Raw genomic sequence first — 21147 nt, 5'->3', positions numbered from 1 at the left:
ACATTCACTTGGGAAACTGGTTAATTTCGTGTGTGTAGTTAATGTGTGTCACAGTGTTGGTTGTTGGCAGAATGCAGCACTTGTCATTCACCAGAGCTGCAGAGGGAGGTAATGAAGCCAACATGTACTGTTTGCATCCAGTCAGTGAGCCATGGCTTGTTTCTTGCGTCTCTTTCAGTTTTAAATGCTGTCCAAGATAACTGACAGGACAGATGCCTCATTTGGACAGAGGATTAGTTTCAGCTGAACCCACCAGCATTTTCTGCAGAACTTTCCAGGAGATTTATGCCAAAGGTGCCCTGATAAATCACTTATTTATTAGTGTGTGTCAGTGTGAGTCAGCATGCTGTGCTCTGGACGAGGCACAGTCATGTCCTCTGCTTGGTGACATGCGCGGGTGCCACGCCCCATGAGAACACTTGTCACTCACCCAGAATTAGTCCCTGGCAGGCCTTTGCAGAATACACCCACAGAGCTGAATACTGGCTACATTTGAAACATACGGTTTTAAGAGTTCATCACTTAAATCTCTTTACTCGATCAACTTCATTGACTGATGAGCGACAGGAAAACTTTGAATCCCAAATATTTTGGTCGCAGTTGTTATTATGATTATTTAAAATGCTGACTCATTGAGTTTGGTAATTTTCCCTGACACCTTCTCATTGGAGCAGGTGAATGAAGCTGTGTGTGGATCAAATACTGGGAATTCATTTAGCGTAATAGTTTCAGAGACAAAATAGACTACTTTGAAAACTATATTTACGTCATATTTATTTCCCACTATGTAATCCAAGGCGGCATAAACAGCACTTTTGACTTTTGTGCATGCATGATTAATTTTGGCGTGGGTCTCTCTCTCTGCTCTCTTTGCTCTGACTACATGCGGGGCTTTCAAGACGAAGCAGCAGCAGCAGTGGTGTGCCTGTGAGACAGTGCTGAGGGAATAGGAACAGGCTCATAGCAGTTCTCGCTGATTGGTGCTTTCACCTAAAGTTGCCATTTACACAGAAAAAGTTGATAGATTTGTTTCTAGACGATTTTTCATAGAAAGTCGCTTGAGGGTCTGAAAAGTCACTAAATGGGCAACACTGGATTGTTGTCTCTAGTTTTCTTTCCCTCCGGAGAGCAGCATGGTTGTTGCTAGCTAGTGACGTTGGTTTTTCAAAATGAAGTTAATTTTAAATTAATTTCAAACTCTGATTATGGTTAATATAAGTGCGCATATCTATCTATCTGTCTAGATAGATGGATAGATAGATGGATATAGGGCGGCAACAACTATTGCCGCAAATATAACTGTGTTGAGGCGTCATTTAAAGATATATTGTGGCGGACCACTAGGGGGCTCCGATCTTACTCAGTGGAGAGAATAAGTGATAGGAAACATGTTTGTTCGGTGGTGTGTATATATATGCTTTTTCTGTATCATTGTTCTTTGTTGGAGTAAAGCAGTGTTTGAACCTACCTCCTTTGTGTCGTCCTTTTCCACAATATAGACATTAAAGCGGTCTCAATATTTGCCTTTCAGCGGTAAAGCACATGCAGTTCACAGAGGCTGCAGCAGAGGGCAGTAACCCCAGTGAGCATAGATCAGTCACATGACCCTGTCACTGGTCTGCAGCGCCGTCAGGTGAACGTCTAAAGAAGGCACTGAAGTCAGTAAAGTTTCATAAATTACACTTAGTTGTGAAATGTCTGTTCTCGCTGCGCTGCAGCCAGCTGTAGCTGAGCCGATCAAGCCCTCAGCTCTGGGGGAGCCTGCTTTGAATCTGCCGCTGCAGTTTAATCAGATGATATCTAACGGTTATTATTGGGTTCATTTCAGTGCTTCTTTTATCACTGAGATTAATGGTTGATATTAAAGTGAAGCTACATGATGGGATAGTTTTATTTAACTTTAATATCTGACCAGAGAGCTGGAGTTTATTTGGAAATGAATAATTCACTCGTTTTTAATATTGATGTTGGCAATATTGCCTAATTAAAGAGAATGAGCCTGATTACAAACATGTTAATATGCTCTTTATTTTACACTATAGTTTGAAATCTTTTTAGACATTAGGCAATGTTAAAAGCTTGCAGGTCAAAAGATTGTTTTAAAAACATTTTTGCAGTAAAAAAAACCCTGCTTTGATTGAAATATTAAGAGAAGTACGTCATTGAAATTTAACATTAATATATTATGGAGGATAATTTTATAAAGCTAATAAATAAAAGATAGTGACAACAAGAGGCAATAAAGAGGCATTCAAAAGTGTGTAGACAACAGGCGAGTCAAAATATTTTTACAAGTAGCTGACATGAGGATGGAGATCATACAAAACAGAATTGTGCTTAGTCTATACAAATAAATATTTGCAGCCCTATATATCTCATACATTGTTTGAACCTATATTAAAAAGAAAATTATCCTGAATGTGTGGCGGCTTTTATTTTGCCACAACAGTGCGCTAGATCAATTACATGGAAACTGTGGAGTTTTCCTTAAAAGCACTGACTTCATTAGATGGATGGAAACATAAATAAAATCAGCAGTATAATTCACTTCACCATTCTCTGGAAAATAAAGTGTAAGTTAGAAAAGGATTGAAAGAATATGGAAAATGTATAGAAATAGGCAAAATTACTAAATGAATATAGAAAAATCTTTAGGAATGACTAGTAATAAAAAAAAGTAGTTAGACAAAATTTGCTCCTTTTCTGTTCACTGAGCTAAACTTTTAGCTGTGTGTGTTTATGTTCCCACATAAATGAACAGCTGCTGCTGTTCCTCTTTTTTTGTTGTTGTCTTCACTTTCTTACTCTCAGAAGTTAAGCCTTGGAAGCGGTCCAAACAATACAAAAAGCCTATTTCCAAAGCAGAGTGTGACCAACTATGAACAAAAATAATTGTTTCATTGTCAATCGTCATGCTACTATTAGAGCCGCCGTAAAGCTGACACTGGAGTAAAAAGCTGCTTCCAACAGATCCTGTATAGCAGGAATAAACAGATGGAAATCCTACATATGGATTCTGATAACGCCTGACTCATAACCAGATGTGCTGAACAAGTTGTAGAGAGTTGTAATTTCTAGGTATTTCTGAAACCCATTCCAGTAGAACTTATATTGTATACAGCAGTTTCTAAATAACGTAAGCATTTTCCCTAGTTTGAAACTAACGTATTTTTTGAACAATGTTGCACCAGACTATAAATGGCATTTATTTAGAAATTTATTTCACACGATCCAAGACTAAAAACTGAAATTTAATCTGGCAAGGAAACTTATTCTATTGCACAGCTGCAGCCACAATCGGCTGAATAATATGGAACATAGCTGGTGGGTTGAATGGAGTAAATTAGCACAAGCAACCAACTCCAACCGGGAGCGTTACGGTCTCATGCTCAAATTAGACATACCTATCAACTTTTGACGACAGTCGAGCGTGAGATTGTGGTCCGACGGGGGCGTGGTGTTGGTCGATTCAAGACGGTCACTATTTTAAACGGACTATCTTACTTTCTTACCTCACATCATTCGATAAAGAAGGAAAGTAATGGCGACAGTTTGCTTTCAGAAATTATTAGGCAATTTGAATTATTTCAAACTAATAAAACATGACGAGTTACCATTTAATTTGCACGCAACACGGACCGTAGAAGTGTTTCACTTTGGATGAGGGAAACTTGTTTGCGCGGCGGCGGTCCTTGCAGCTGTGTTCCCTCTACTACTGGACGTGCGGAAACCATTGTACCGCAAATTGGTTCCGCCATGACGCGAAGCGTCCGTACGCGTGCGTTTAAAGAGTGAGATTTTGATTGTAAGATTGAGATTTTCAAAGTAATGCGTGTGAGCGTGTGCAATTGAGGAAATGCGTGTGTCACACGGTCAATGCGTGAGAGTTGAGAGCTATGAATTAGACCATGAGCCTAATGGTGCTACGTGCTAAGCTAACAGTACGACTCAGATGTTTCAGAGCAACATAAAGCTGACCTGCACCAGCGAAGCTGTAACCCGCCCAGACAACTGACCTGTAAGCTAGCGCTAGCCGTTGTTAGCTTCATGGACAGCCCAGTAACAGGTTCTGTCACGGTCTGTTTTCTTCAAACTGCACCACATAACACTTCTCTGCATGAATTCATACCAAAGCAGATAAACAACATATGTACATGTGTTCAGTCTTTGTTGTTTATATTTTAATTCATATTTTAATTCATTTTTAAGTGGTGCAAGAGCAGAATATAGTTTTCAGAGCGCCCTCTTGCGGCTATTAGACGGTAGTTTTTACTACTTAAAATTGATATACAAGTAGCACCTGGATATAACTCGCAGGATCGGCCAAACTATGAAAAGAGTGCGAATTATAGTCTGAAAAATAAGGTATTCCTTTTCAAAGGATACTGCAGGAGGCATCTGTTGATTGCTTATAATTACCAGCAAAATAGCTAGTCTGTTTTATTCATTTCACTTTCTGCTCTTAGAAATATAAATAATTTTTATAATAAATAACTTTGCCATGCTCTTTATTTTCCATAAATCTTAAATAAGTTTTTTAACTGCACAGCATCTAGCTCAGTAGTGATTAACCGTGAAAGCAGCGTTGCTTCTGTTGATGTCAGAGCAGTCCATCTCAGAGCATGCTTCTCTGAGCTGATGGTCCTTGGTGATCAGCTGATGGGAGTCGTCTGTATGATACCAGGCAGGACCGGCATCATCATGCTATAATCAGCTCCAGCAATACTCTGCTTTCATGTTGACGTATTTTCACAAAAATCTAACACTCAACATTGTTTATTTTTTTGTTTGTTTTTTAAACAAAAATATGGAATGAATGCCAGCCACATTTAGCTGTACTTCTCAAACCTTTTTGTATTCTTCTCTTTAAACCGTAGCTTAACAAACTACTGCTTCATAGACGGGTTGCATGTTGGATACTAAAATCTTATGATCTAGGTAAGGATGGTGGGTACCAGGGACATATCCTGCTTTTTACTGGCCTCCTGTTCACATTGAAATCGTTCAGTTGTGGTCTATAGTAGAGATCGACTAATGCACCGATACCGATTATTTTGACATCAGGCAAACCAATACCCGATACGTGGGGCTGATTTTTTTTTTTTTTTTTTTTTTTTTTGCTAAAGCCAATATTGCAATTCCTTCTTCCATTTATATGAGAAAGATGATAAAAATGATAACAAATCTTACACAAGTGTCAATTTACACCAAAAAAGAAACATAAATCAGAAGGAGCATAGCTGCAGAGGTTTTGCAGGAGTTTACCTCCTCTGCTCAGATGTTGAAATCACACCCGTGTTGTGCATGGGAGAACAGTAAAACCATCTGCTGCTGAGACTGCACAGATCTTCTGTTTAGAGGCGTCATGTCTTCTGAGGTAAGAAAGCTATAAATATTGAAGTTAGCCCATGTTCACTTTCTAATGCGTCAATGACGACGTAGACTCAACAAAGTGGCCAGGTGAGCGAGAGCGCACCGTGTCTCTGATCTCTGTAGCCTGTAGAGGCAACTGCAGTAAATGGAGAAAAACTCATTTTACATAGCAGCCGTGTATGAGAAAGGAAGAAAACTTGTACAAAACTCTTTAAAAAAACACAAGACATTAACAATGGATTGCAAACAATGTAGAACATTTAAAATATAACAAGTAATAAACACTTAATTGTTTGTGCACTTCATGTAGCAGCACAATGCCTTTGTAGTTCAAATTACCTTCCTAATAACATCTGTAAACAGCAATATAACAAAAAAAATGTAAGAAATGGGAACTATCTGAATCTTGGTGTGTTTTTTACACCAGGTCATCAATGCCAATTAACATTAATGTAAGTATGCAAGTACTGGGAAACCTTAAATACAGCTAATATCAACACTCAAATTAATTGATTGTACAAATGAATGTTTAAAAGCTTTATGTTGCCGCTCTGACAGATGCAACATAATGAAATAAAGGGGCATTTGAAGGTTGATTGGAGTGGCTCAAAATAATAAATCCTCTGGTTTCTTGTAATACCCAGCTATCCCAATACCCTGCATCATGTATTCCAACCGTTTGGGCTTAGTGTGCATTACAGCTCACCATTTCCAGCTTTTCTTAACCCCACCTGGACTCAGGTCTGTCCATGACCATTCAGGACGGTGCATCTACCTGTAGATTCAACAATAGATTGATGTCTGCAGGTCAAGGTGTTTTTGGGGCTTCCACACTGAAGCTTGTCATGTTATTCCTCTGCTGAACATTACCTGCCAATCAGCGATGCTGTGAGCAACATTAAACAACACCACATTAGTTGTGAGGTGACAGTAAAAAAAAGAAAGCAATTAATTTAAAAATTTCTGCTGTCTACTAAAGATGAAGTTAACACGTGCTAAAAATGCTGGAGTGTGATAAGACTGCCGTATAGCAGAAAATAGGCTGTTTCTGCAGAGATTACTCAGTGAATAATATAGGTTTAGAAATACAGCAGCTGTTGAGTTCTTTATCTTGTCAGGTTCAAGTTAAGGTTGTAAGTTCATATCTTGCAAGGCAAAATCTGTCACTTTGTTATTGTTTACTATATATTTATCTCTGTCGCTCTCTCTCTCTAACTTGCTCGGTGTACCCACTTTTTCCTCCCCAGTCCTCAGTAGTGTAATACTTTTTTACTTTTGCTATCATCATCTATACCACAAGGATCACTCTGCTAATTTAGTTATTTTTCACATCTGTTATTGTTTAAAGATGAAGTGGATTATCCCGGTTTCTAAGAGGAAAGGAGAACAATTTAGGTTTACATGCACTTTAATGTTAATACAGTACTATCATGTTTTTACTTTTGTACCCCATATTTTTATTATTAAACCTTTATTTAAAGAGGAAAGTCACCATTGAGATTAGTAATCTTTTTCAAAGGAGACGTTTTTTAATTACTCAAAAATGTTAATACATGTAGTGTACATTGGCAAAAAAAATTTAATATTTTGTGTATTGACAGGTGTGATGGTTTTGCAAGATTTCTAGGTTTGTAGGTGGGTTGTTTTTTATACATAGGTGTGCCAGCCAGGAATCCTTCCTGACAAGTAGGATTTTAAGTTTTTTTTTTTTTCTTTTTTACCAGTCACACAAGGACCATACACTTCAAGATGTAGACCCTTAAATACAATGAATGACAATTTTACACATAAGACCAATGACAGAAAGGCATGTTCCAGTTTTTTTTTGTATTTTTTACATGTCCATCCAAAAATAAACATAAATCCCTTCTCCACAAAAAAAGTGTCCTTGTTTCCTCCCAAGTAGGCAGGCTCCAACACACATTTCCCCACAGCAAGAGCTGTGAAGAAACAGAAAATACACAAAAACCCAAACACAATTTAAATTCTACAATATAGCAGCAAAATCACAACAACACAAACAAAACGTACAAAAAATAGTCTTACAGATTAGGAGATGGGAATCTGGCACAGAACAGAAGCAGGAACAGGTTCTCTTTTGTTTGGTTTTACTGGACAGAGATATTTAAATGTATTTACATTTTTGTAAAGGAGCACCAATGATTAGTTTTGCTGAATTTTAAGTTTTTGAATAATTCTTAAATTTACGAGAGATTTTTGCATCTGTGAAGTCACCAGCTTCCTGGAAGTTTGAGGTGACACGTCGGCAGGGCAAGAGCACAGAAGTGGACGTATTATAGATCGTCTGGCTTTTATCTAAGTGATCTGCGAGAGGAAAATCCATCCAGCAAAAGAGAAATCAAAAAGACAGCCCTAGGGGATAAACAGCCTCAGATGAACTGTTTTTAAAGCCTCTGTATGACTCGTCAGATTTCAGATGAAACAGTCGCGGTTGTCTCTGTCACCGGTCTGCTGAGAGACTAACATTTTTAAAACTGGAGTCGGGAGCCAGGTTGAACAGCGGACAAATCAGGTGAGTGCATGTGGCCGGGGGCGTGGCCAGGGCGTGGCCAGGGCTGTCAGAGGACAGGAGGATAGAGGGAAAGAGGAAAACAGTACAGTCAGCTCTGTGCAACAAGCAGGTTGTCATACAGGTACACAAAAAAAATGCTTATTACAGAATAATTATATCAAATTAAAATTGAATCAAATTGTGAGGTTCTTAATAGCCAACTGTAGTGGAAGCAGCTTCTGAACCAGCTGCTGCTCTCTGAATCATGGGGCCTCATCATCGTTTACTTGATAAGTAAGAGGAATTAAAGCGTTGCAGATTACACATTATAACCATTGTCTGCTTAGTTTGAAAAGTTTTCCAGTTTTGTGCTGTGGAGGGACAGGATGTAGCGCTGGTGATTATGTTTTAGCTCCTCAGGGTTCACCAGTTATAGTTGTATAGTTACAGTCTGTCAGAGTTGTTTATGCTAAGCTAACTCGTTTGCTTCTCTGTTTTTGATAGATGTTTAGATTTATCATCTCTTTTTCCTCAAGTTTTCTGAACATTATCTCCCATCTCTTCATCTCATCACAGTCTTTGGTCGTTTCTCTATATGCGTACTTCTCGTTTCCTCGTGACACGTCATCAGCCTCAGCCCCGCCACTGTTCCAGTTGCCAAGACTACCAGAGCGAGAACAGACCAAATCCCCGGATGTTGTTCCCACCCTGCCATCTTTACCCAGCATGAACCAGTGCAGACTTGTGCGTTCTTCAGACTGACCGCTTTCCCAGAATGCACCGCGGCAGCAGCTTGATTCAGGACAGCGTGACCCTATAGCCACAATTCTGTACTTTTTTTAAAGATATTTTTTTAGGCTTTTTTAGATATTAAAAATATTGTTTTAAAAAGGTTTACAATAAAATATGGTGTTGTATATAAATAGTTTTGTATGTTTAAAAAAAGGCTAAAGAACTTAAATTATAATTTATTTAACACAAAATATTACCTCTCACATTCAAAAATAAATACGTTATAAATCCAATTATTTAATTTTGTCATCAATATAGGTAATAATTTATTATCATCTAAAGACTACTAATAACAGGAGGTGAAATGCAGGTCCAGACGAGCTGTGCGTGGTGATGCCACAGGTACACGAGTATGCTCCTGCTCCGATACACAGAGATGCGTTCCGCCTGCTCCTCTTCTCCCCAAGTCCGTACTTACTGTGTTCTTGCCAAGAACGCGAGTCCGTACTCACATTCTTGTGAATTGAGAAACGGCCTATGTTGTGCAACCTCATAACCTGTGAAACAAATGCAGTGTGTGGAAAACATCAGGGCGTCCATAATTAGCTTCCATTAAAAGCAGGTAAACGGCTGTAGCGCTGATCTTGATTTCATCTTCCTACTCCAGTCTTGAACAATGCATGCAGTGTGTAGCAGGTAGCATCTTATCGTCTGCTGCCGGTGAGGTTATGCAGTCATGTTCATAAAATGGTCAGTGTTATCATTTAGAGAAATGTGCTAGCTCATAAAACCAGCTGCTGTGACTGAAGGGCCATTCACACCAAGAACAATGACAATGATGGGAGCATTCACACAGCCGAGTGCCAACATTGTGTAAGCAGGGATGCCAGCGTCTTCTGCATGCTTCTGCTGTGCTAAGGCCTATAAAATGGAATTTAATGAGGAACTACTGCTGTTTGATTGCAGAGAAAAGGAGAAAGAATTGAAACACGCCTCTTGACAACTCCTTCTGTTCCGGCTGACTGGGAGGACACGTGAAAGCATTAGTGCCTAATGCAGTACGGGTGTTTCTGAGAACAGTTACATGTTTATAGGCTTCCCTACAAACTAGAAAATACAATTTTTTTTATTCATTCATTTGTTTTAATATGGACATCACATATATATTGGGCAACCAGATGTACTGCTTCGGTGTTAGCACAAGTGCTAGTTTTCAACAGCAGTTCATTATCGCTTCATTTTCAAGAGGAAGAGCTATCAGTTTTGTGGCCAATATCCAAACTTCCTTTGTACAGCTTTAACCCACCAATGACAGTGCATTTCTATTTATTTAGAAAACTGCGAGTAACAGCATTAACAATGCTGTTTTACCAGCCTTCAAGGTTTTGGACAGAACTGTGTGGACCCCCACATGTGGGTTTTGTTAGACCCAGGTCTTGTATTGTTCACCTTTCTTCTCTGTATCAATCAGTTCCCAGACGTCTCAGATACTCAGGATTCATCAGACGACATAACTTAGCACCAATCGCTTGCTGTCCATCGTTCTGCTTTCTGCAGAATGTCTTTGTTGAAGATAATTGTTTTAAATCTGCGAGGGAATTTTTTGTTTTATGAGATGCAAATTATCAGAGGGATTCCAGCATTTTACATTCAACACTTAAGAGTTTTACTCGCACGTGCCTTTACACGGTTCAGGTACACAACAATGAAGCTGTTAGCAGATGATATCAAGGTTGTTACCAGTGTTGATGCTGTACAGAGAGGGGTTAGACACGACTAGAAGAATGTTGAGTAGCTCCAGCCTCATTAAACACAACTCAGGGTGTCGTCGTAAATGTCAGGGTCTCACAGAGCCGCGGCCGAGCTGCAAGCAAGAATGAATTTAGGTGATTCCCACAATAGCTGTGGAAGAGGGTTTCATACAACTTAAACTGATAAATGTGCCTGTGGACATTTACCTCAAAATGATTTATGAATAAGAATGAGGAGAAAATGCTTTGACATGAGGAGCCATTACCAGATATCCCTCCATTGTACTGCATACTGATCCAGGCAGGCTGCTCTCACATTGTTCCAATAAAATATAATTGCCTGTCCGACTGGAATGATTGATGACTGAGAGGAGGGAGAGGGAGGGATGTTGGTCTATGGCAGATATTTAAAAAGTATTTTTGGACAGCCAGCACTGTCCTGTAAAGTATATCTAGCAGGTCTGCAGTGCCCATAAATGAATGAAAACAGAGGGGTAGTTTTATAAGGGCCTTATTAAGAAAACTGACCCACTTTCTGTAGTTAAGAGCATATATATTTTTAGCAATAGACCAATTACAATTTATTTTCCTCAGTTTTGACCCATCAACAACAATTTCTAGCTAGTTTTAATGTTCAGGAGCTAGTGCATTTGCACTATCATTAGAAAATCACATTGAGCGTATTTGTTTCCTTGTCTTTCTTCTGGAAGTGGTCATTAGCTGTTTTAATAAGGAGTAGAGTCACTCCTGTTATTATAAAATAAAGACCGGGGTTAAACTAGCTGATGTCTCATGAGGCTACCCATACATGTCTGTCTCTGTGATACCTTGGAGCAGTTCCCAAAGTGTGGGTCTGGACCCCCTGGCGGGTCTAGGGGGGGGTCGCGAGATGATTTGATGCTGATGTGCTAAAAAGATTTAGTATTTCCTTATTTGTGAAATCAATACCAAAGTATAACTTTACAAGATGCTCAACATTCCTCATTTTAACACGGGGGGGGGCTCCCCTTTTTTGTAAGAGTGCTTATAAAATCCTACTTCTCAACTTTTATGAATTTATTCTGGGAATATTATGACTATATTCTTATAATTTCCCCCCAAAAATATCCCACATGCTGTAAGGGGGTGGGCAGGTTCTGGCACTGTTATTTTGAGGGTCACAGGCTGGGATGTGTGGAAACCTTTGCCCTAGACAGCGTACATCCTTACCAGAGATGTGCAAGAGGTTGTAAACTAGGGCTGGGCAATTGGTAAAAACTTGCAATGTGTAGTATATGTTTAGGAATTATGTTGTGGGAATACTCTAAAGAGGAAACTGTTTTTACCCAGGAAAAGAGCCTCTTAGAGCCTTAGGAAACAAAAATGTCTGTAAACAAATGCCCATCTTTGGAGAATGGCCTAAAGATAAACGCCCTCACCGTCTGAATGAAACCAGGGGAAGGAGTCTGTTTCTGGTTATCAGTTCTGGATCAGAATTAGGATCCACTGTGGTGTTGCAATATGTTGGTTTATTTGCAGTAGAATGAACTTGTGCACAGAGTTGAGCTCAGTATCACATGTTGCCTCGTCATTGTGAATCACTGACCTGGAAAATAAAGTTCAGCTTGTTGTTGAACAAGCTGCTCAGTTCAGACTGTGAATTTTCTGCTATTAACTGATTTGTGGGATCCCGTACCTCAGTGTTAGCCTTTTGCCGTGAGATCAGCATAGTTAGGTCCTCACACCTTCAGTAGAGTCTGTTTGGACCTTTTCAAACTCTCAAAAACAGGAGCTCAGCTTTGTCAGATGAAGTGAAAGCAGCAAATAAAGCAACTTTATTTAATTGAATATACTGGGGAAGTTCCTAAGTGGGTTAATGCTTTTCAGATTGTGGTTCCTCTATCCATGGAAACCCTAACCTCCACTCAGACTTTCAGAAACAATGGAGAAGAACGTAGAAGGGTGAATGCTGTTGCTAGGTCCTACGGGAACTGTTTCAGAAGTGCCCAGGTTGACGTCACCAGCTGATTTGCACATCAATGTCTCGAGGCAGAGGGGCTGCGCTCAACACTTGTTGTTCAGCTGCATTGTTGATGAATTCAGGCCATAGAGCTGTCTCTCTTTTCATTTTTCAACAAAGGAGGAGTAGCAGAGGCTGACATAACTGCCAGAGATCACCTAAGTGAACGCAAACTGTAAAGAAAAAAGCTTTTCTTGATGGGGTTGTAGATGCAAGTTAATACCTTCTTCCATGAAATACTGATCTGATGTAAAACCTGAAGCTTGACTTGGGCTGAAGTCATGTGCCAATGCACATATGATGCATCATTCACCAGGTATTTCCTCGTTATGCCACACTGTCAACAACGGAGTAAGTGGTTGTTGTGTTGCTTTCAGGGCCTCCTATCCCCATGCTATTCACAGAAAGTTGGATTCACATTTTAAACAAACCTTAATTGGGTTTTCTGGGGAGGACAGCCACTGGCTTGGCCCCCTGTGCTTCAACAACAGATTACTGTAATTATCACAATCCAGGCGGGCTCCAAATTTAGCCACAGTTAACTTAACAAAGCAGATGTTGCATCTGATTACTCAACTGCTGTCTATTCAGTGAGTAGCAGAATAAACAAGGCCTGGATGGGATTTGGAGAGTTATACTTAAGGCAGCCTGGTGTTTCTGGTGTAATGACAGTAAATTAAAATAGGCGTATAATTAATAATTAATACACTACTGTGCAGAAGTCCTGCTCATATCTTTTTTTAATTTTTGTTAAAAAGTGAGTAACTGATGCTTTAATATATAGAAATGCTGTATTTGTAGTAGTATATAGTAGAGCCAACATTTATTTTTTGGTGGAATAAAGAAAATCCACAAAGCAGCTCATCTTAGAGAATGTTTGGGAAAGTCATGTGCTAAAATATTTAGCATTTTATTTATTGATATATATATATATATATAGAAAGAGAGAGAGATATTTCAGCACATAATTTCCTAGTAGTTGTTAGTACATCCACTGACTGTACAATTACCTGTGAAACGTTTTCACATAGCCAGAAAACTGCTTGTTGTTGCAACCAAATCCTACAGGATTCTGTGAGAGTAGAGAGGAGCAAGATGGCGGCCAGTGACTTCAGTTTTTCGGGCCAATCAGTACTCCAGTGAATAAATAGAGATCAGTGTATTTTTCCCTCATCCTGAACACAGGAAGGGTAGAGGTATCAGGGAAAGGAGTTTCTGAATGCTCTCCTAATAGAAAACACTTCCTCTGTCTCTGATTGGCTCAAACCCTGTCATGTGCTCTAAAGGCTGAAGTTACGTAACTACTTGCTCTTTAGATTCATTTTTTGTAGTTATTAAACAATAACTTGCCTGATATGACAGTTATTGTTACCAATATGGCCAACTCACTGGAAAATATCAACATTAACATTTTTCAAAATGCATGCATGTTTTTATTAAGCTTTATTTAACACATGAATTATTACAAATATTTAAAAAAAATGTTTTGCTGCTTTACTCATATCAGAAACCAAAAGATTTCTTTAGAAACTGAAAGAAGAATCTCTGTTAGGATCATGTTTACTGTGAACAACTTTTACTTAAATGTGTGATTTCTAATCAAATGGAAATCACTGATCTGTTCAATGTACATTTTACTCCAGTGGCTTGTTTGGAAACAAGCTTAGAACATAAAGTAGAAAAACCTGAGCCAAGTTCAGCAAACCTTAAAACTACCACCAAACAAGCTGGCGAGGTGCACATCTATGTGTCCAGTGTCTCCTCACCAGCAGTGGTGCTGCCACTGTGGTGACAGGGATCAGTTTTCTCTGCTGTCACCACTTTTCAGTCTTGACTTCTAATCTCCTCTGGGATGAGCTGAGGCTGTCCTTTCACAATGTCGGCCATCTTCGCTGTTTTCTGCTGCATCAGGTGATCGTGGGAAGCTCAGCCTGCTTTGTGCTGCCTACTTAACACACACACACACACACACACACACACACACACACACACACACACACACACACACCAAATAAGAGAAGGTGCATGGAGTTATGTGCCCACATCCTATGCAGGCAGACACCAACACACCACAGCAGGGAGTGTGAGATTGAGCTGTGTGTGTGTGTGTGTGTGTGTGTGTGTGTGTGTGTGTGTGTGTGTGTGTGTGTGTGGTTTCAGAGCAGCAGTCTACAGTATTTTAGGATGAACTGGCTATGTCCACTGTGCTCTCTGCTCATCATTAGTCAACTTATCATTCGTTACATTGCACTTGTTAGAAAACTTCCCATCCTGTGCTCTGTTTAGAGGATCTGAATTGAATCACAGCAACGATGATGTCTTTATTTGGTCAATAACTGCTTTCTGTCCATATTATTAAAGCAACTTTGCCTGTTTGGGGGCTTTTTTTAGCAGAGATACACATCAGAGAACCCAGAGAATCATTATGCCCAGGAAGACAGCCTCAGATGTAGAAACAGCTGCTTCAGTGGGGCCTATGAAGACCCCCCCCCCCCCCCACACACACACACACACACACACACACCAGCCTTCCTTCTGCTGTCTCCTCTAGGATTACATAGTGGCCACAGAAATCTGCCTGGATGAACCCCTTGTTTTTTTGGGTCATTTCTACTGCGTTGCTGTTAAGAGTTTGATCTGGAGGTAGTCATGTGGTTAAGTGTGTCACGGCAGTCCTTCTGGAGAAGATGGGATTCCAGCTACCAGTGTGATCTAAAAAATTGAGAAAAGCTAAAAGTCTCCTTCATTTTAAAGTGGTCAGGACGACAAATTTCCTTTTTCAGTTGTGTAGAGGGTATAATATGATCTGTTGCGCACTGACGAGGCCGTGTTGATGTCAAACGTGAATACCAAAGGACCTGCTCTGGGCGGTCAGCTTGTTTCTTTGCTCATAAATGGACAAATCAGAACAGGTTTTCTATCTATGTAATTCATATTCTACAATTAGAGCACACCATCAATCAAAAGTGAGATTGGTTCAGTATGTGAGCACCAACAGCAGGTCATTTAGGCTATGTTCCCACTGCAGGGAAATGCCACCCATATCCCATCATTTCCTTTGACCCCCTGTAGAAACATCCAGATTACATTATAACAGTGCAGAATTGAGCATCAAGACCTGCTGTGTGACGTCTCCTGTTTCTACACATGTGGCTCACTTCTTGAACCGTTCAGACAGCAGTATGATGGTGGTCTCATTTAATAGTATCGTAGTATGAATGATCACCCGATTTCAGCAAAAAAATCAGAATTGAGCATCAAGACATGCAGTGTGAATGGAGCCCTGGACAGGTATGATGACAGCTAGGGATGCATCGATAGAAACGTTCAGTATTCATATCCGATTTAATATTGTCATTATAGCCAACATCTGATATATACACACAAACTATAACAAGATGAAACTAAATGGCAGTTATCAGCCAGAAAACAAAACAAAAAAACACTTCTAGTAATGTACTCTGAGATGAATCATCATATTGTCACGCATACTGACCCACAATAAGAATTTAATGTTTATCACCAATGATGGTTATAGTGGTTCATATCTCTGACAGGATGTTGCACTGCTGTCAGTTTTGTGGGACAGATTTTCAGGAATGTGACGGCTCGTTTAAAGTGATTGTACCTGTCACCAGAGTCAGTGTTCTGATCCATGAGAAAACTCAAGCAAGTTAAGATCCTGTTGCTGTTTAGCAAGCACTTTAAGCCTGGCAGTGCTCACCCAGCTGAAGGAGAACACATATTATTCAGACTCCTCGTCTCCATCAGCCGGGCGCTTTCTGAGACGAACGTAAAACCTTCTGGACTGAACAGAAAGAGGACCAAAGAATTACGTCTTCATCAGGAATATGACTCTACCAGCGTCTGAGGAAAGGGAATTAGAACAGGCTGCATGTCTTTGGAGGCTTTGCTTTCCCACATATTCTGTTCAGCAGTGGCTCATAATAATAATCATCATCGTCATCTTTTTATTTGTCGTTATAACTTTGTACATGGCATTGAAATCAGCTCTCTGCATTAACCTGTCCCTTAGGGAGCAGTGGGCTGCCACTGTGTGGTGCTCAGGGAGCATTCTGGGGCCAGGGGCCTTGCTCAGGGACCCAGAGTGGCAGTCTGTGGGATTTGAACCAGCCTTCCCAGGATTGCTAGTGGCGTGTTGTAACCACTACTCCTCCATAGCCCTCAGAAGGTTACTGTGAGTAAAACTGCCCTGCTAATCTAGCTTTTGTGTGCCAGGGTCATCCAAGGCCGTGGATTCTCTCCTCCTCTCAGATCAGTGTCTGGGTCTGGCTAAGACTTGGGGATCATCGTGGTCAATGTTACTTTCTGAAGGTTCAGGAAGATTAGCTTGCTGTTGAGCCGGCTGAGCTGAATGACACTTTCCTCCTTCAGCTGGTGATGGAGCAGCTGTTGCTCTGCTTTCTGTGCTTCACTTTTTAACATCGCTGAAAAAGAGTGAAATCCTTATAATTCCAGAGCTTTGCTAGGTTACGATATAGACATTTGACTTTGTCTATAAAAAAAGCAACTGTAGCTTTTTTTGGTGTATAGCTTTGAAATGTACAGTTTTGGGAAACATAATATTAAAGGGATTTTATTGCTTCCTGAGGGAACTTGAACCCGAAGATATAAATAAATAAAGATGCATCAGTCCGGTTTCTCATTAGCAGTCATTAATTATTCATATTAAGAGAAGGGTCACGCCACATGTGTGAGAGCTGTTGCTATAAACCTGGGTTTTACTAGTATAAAACAAAGAAATACCCACTTGGATTTGACATTTTAAACTGTTTATATTAACAATTAGTCAGGTCAGTGCAGCTAGCAGGACTAAATCAGCAAGCTCTGTATTTCCTGGAGAATGCAGCTGAGATTTCCAAAGGAATTACATTTCCAAATCCAGCAGGTTCCATTAAAGACAGATGTTGGATCTTTAGACACTTGATGATTCCAGGTCAAACAAATAAATAAATCAGAAGGTTGTGAAACAATTCTAAATTGCTTATTGATGCAGCATGGTGCATGCGTTGACATGTTATGTGCATCTCTGTTGCAGAAAAATCTCTTTGAAATGAAATGTGACATCCGAGGAAGGCTCCATAGTGTGAAAGCCCTGGTTCTCAGTGATTGTCAGCAGACGGATCTTTTCTAGTAAAAGTTACAGTGAAGCCTGTGATTTCCTCCACTGTTAGGAGGAGCTTTGTCATCACTTGCTTAATGGCCCTCTGGTTCACTGTGGCAGGTAAAATCTGCTGTTGTTATTGTGCCTTCAGCTGAGACTGTGATATGCTTTCTTGTTTGTCTTGTTTTTCAAATATTTCAGAATAGTTTTACGCACTCATTTTCCCTTTAATGCAGAGGGTCTTATCCATGTGACTTTGTGTTTACTCTCCAACTGTCCTGGTCGCCCCGTCTTACAAGCCGCTGAGTTTTTAAAAAAATGATTTAAAGCGTATGTTATAAATCAACATGTAGAGAAGTTTTGTCATTTGTTAATAATTTGAAATTATTCATATCAGCATTTAAACATATCCAAAAATAGAATTTATCCTCCACTTATAGGTACAGGCTAAAGGGGATAAAATGGAGCAAATTTGCTGTAATCATTCAGACTTTCTGGTATCTGCTGCAAGTCTTGCTCTCTCTCACTCTTTCACAGCCTGAATGAAACACATACATGTTGACACATTAAGTGTCAACATGTTGTAGAAATGACTTTGCTTTAAATTACTTCTCCTCCAACTTTATTTTTAAACATCCCACTGATGCTGAAATTGACCTTCTGTCAGTAACAACCTCCACACTGATGATGATGATGATGATGATGATGATGATGATGATGATGATGATGATGATGATGATGATGATGAATGACATGCTAGCTCTTAGGTATGGTGCTTTCAGCTGCCATGTTCAAGGGTCAAAAAGGAATCAAGAATTTATAAAATCACCCCTTCCCATTTATTAATTGACTTGTTTATTTACCTATTACTTTACTTATTGGTGTTGCTCATACTTATTCATTTATTTTTTTATTTATATTTGCTATCATGATTATAATCATTGGTTCTACTGCAGTTGAGGATGCTTATTTTTTTCTCCTCTCTGTTTTTGTAGTTGTCACAGTTTATTTCTATCAAAGAATTTTATTTAGGATGTCAGACACCCATACATAGTTAATGGACCACATGGACTCTTTACTAATATTTGCACACATTCTTTCTCTTTTTTTCTGTTCATCTATTCTTACTGGCCTTATTTTTCTAGTTTACCTCACAATAAAAGTGCTTTGACTGATTGAAAAAAGATCTTGACTTTTCACGTATTTATAGTCTGGCGTTAATCCCAACTGTGAGCTGCTGTTTTTCTGCATGTCTGCCTTTAGGAAGTCTGATGTAGTGCAGTCTAAGCTCTGTTGTTGACTGTAAAAAGCCTGATGGTTAAATTCTGGGCTGTGAAGGAAAACGTCAGAGAGTGTTGGTGTTACACTACTGATTCCCACTGAGTGTGTGCCACAGTCTCCATGTGTATACACCCTGGTGAAATCCTGCTTTGCAAGGCTTGTGATTTTCATGATTTTCTCCTCCCTCCCCCTCCCCTCTCTTTCCATATTCTTCTCATTTTTCTCTACAATGCTTTCCACACTCATCCCCTCTGATACTACCACAGCCTCCCTCTGCTCCCAGCTTTACCCCCTCGTCGTCATCTCTCTTGCCTCTACATGTGATTCCTTCTGTCTCATTTGTATTTCTCTTTCCTGATCTACCTCTTCACATCCTCTCCCTCCCTCTCGTACTCGTCCCTCCCTCCCTCCCTCTCCACTCCTCTGGCAGGCTGCTCATTGCGGTGAGTCAGTATCATGGAGGCAGGCAGCGGGGCTGCTGCAGCGGTGGGGAGTGCAGCACTGGGACTGCTGGGAGCCACAGCCACGTCCAGCCATGACATCTTGGACAGGTAAGAGCGCACCCCCCCAGAAACACGCTGCCCTGTGCCGTCTCCATCAGATGTGTGTGTGTGTGTGTGTGTGTGTGTGTGTGAGGAATAGGACCACACCTCAGGTAGGGTTTAGTGAGCATGCTAGTTTGTTTATAGTCAATGAAGTAGTGTGTGTGTGTGTGGGGGGATTTTCTTTGCGTGTGTCCCTCTACATCATAGCTCCCTCTTCCATGGGTAAATGGCCTGCTCTACAACAGTTACAGGATCTGGTTTGTGTGTGTTTGCACATGTATGTGCTGATAGAATAGTGGGTTCCTCAAGGAGAAATGACACCAAGGTATGCGCATGCAGGGGAGGGAGGGGGAGCCATCGATGTATAGCTCTGCCTCAGTGCTAAACCTCAGCTGATAGGGCCAGTTTGCACAGTCACCACCCCACCCTGTATAAAGTTTCCCCCCACCCCCGACTCTACTCACAGACACACACAGCCTATCAGCCCCATAGCAACTGGAAGACGGCCATCCCTAATCGTCCCTGCTGGAAAGCCTTCATTCACATTTCCTTCAGCCACAGTCATTCATCTTCAGCAGCGACCACTGCCCACACCAAGGGACCATGCAGACCAGCTTTCAGCCAATTACGTCATTGTTCCAGCTGTACGCCCACACAAGCATGCTCGTGCAGTGTCATCACACACACACCTTCCCTCATGCAGTAACACTAACAACAACACATAGGCAAGGCAAGGCAAGGCACATTTATTTATATAGCACATTTCAGTACAGAGACAATGCAAAGTGCTTTACATGAGTAAAATATAGGAAAATAAAACAGAATGAAAGCAAGCAGGAATAAAATGCAGAAACAAAATAGAACTTGAGAAAATAAAAATTAAAAGCAAACAAGTAAAATCTGTTGGAGTACAAAGTAAACTAAATATATTTCAGTAATACAGTTCAATTAGAAGTCGAAGGTAATCCTAAACAAATGTGTTTTTAATCTTGATTTAAAGAAACTCAGGCTTTCAGCACTTTTACAGTTTTCTGGAAGTTTGTTCCAGATAGAAAGCTGACCTTGTAATTGTCTTTAGATGCTTTTGGAGGTTCAGGTCTGAGTCCATCACTACACCCAGGTTTCGGGCCTGATCAGTGGTTTTTAGCTGAAGCAGCTGAAGCTGTGTGCTAACTTTTGATCTCTCCTCTATTGGTCTAAATATTATTAGTTCAGTTTTGTTTTTATTCAATTGGAGAAAATTTTGGCACATCCATGCATTAATTTCTTCTAGGCATTTCCTCAGTGCCTGAACTGGTTTATAGTCACCTGGTGACATAGTGATGTAGAGCTGTGTGTCGTCTGCATAGTTATGGTAGCTGATGTTGTTGTTCTTTATTATCTGAGCTAGAGGGAGCATGTAGATATTGAAGAGGCTGGGACGCAGGATGGACCTTTGTGGAACCCCACATGTGATTTTTGTCATCTCTGATGTAAAGTTACCTACTGATACAAAAAAGTCCTTTAAGTAGGATTTAAACCAGTTGAGAGCTGTACCAGAGAGGCCGACCCAGTTCTCCAGGCGCTCTAACAGGATGGAGTGATCAACAGTATCAATGCTGCACTGAGGTCCAATAGAACCAGCACGGTGGTTCTTCCACAGTCTGTATTTATATGGATGTCATTAAACACCTTGATAAGGGCGGTCTCTGTACTGTGGTGAGGAAACCTGACTGGAAACCATCAAAGCGGCTGGTCGTTGTTAAGAAGGTGTTTAATTGTTGAAATACAACTTTTTCAATAATCTTACTGATAAAGGGGAGGTTTGAGATGGGCCTGTAGTTCTGGAG

At 40.3% G+C, this 21147-nt stretch overlaps 1 protein-coding gene across 8 annotated transcripts in view; it reads left to right on the top strand.

Moving 5' to 3' along the window:
- Window positions 1-21147, top strand: part of arhgap32b (Rho GTPase activating protein 32b) — a 128475-nt gene that overhangs the window by 17181 nt on the left and 90147 nt on the right. For 5 of the 8 annotated variants that reach the window (XM_012868112.3, XM_012868109.3, XM_012868111.3 and 2 more), the window contains exon 2: window positions 19040-19324. The exons of 1 other annotated variant lie outside the window; for it this stretch is intronic. In XM_012868112.3, coding sequence (XP_012723566.2) covers window positions 19230-19324 — 95 coding nt within the window. In that variant the 5' untranslated portion in view covers window positions 19040-19229. Of the gene's footprint in view, window positions 1-1531; window positions 1659-19039; window positions 19325-21147 lie in introns of all 8 variants that reach the window. 2 more of the 8 variants (XM_021319302.2, XM_036143477.1) reach the window with 2 other exon arrangements.

The sequence above is a fragment of the Fundulus heteroclitus genome, chromosome 11, assembly GCF_011125445.2.
Source record: "Fundulus heteroclitus isolate FHET01 chromosome 11, MU-UCD_Fhet_4.1, whole genome shotgun sequence".
NCBI lineage: Eukaryota > Metazoa > Chordata > Actinopteri > Cyprinodontiformes > Fundulidae > Fundulus > Fundulus heteroclitus.
Note: the sequence above shows the minus strand (reverse complement) of the source record. Positions and strands in the feature narration are given on the sequence as shown.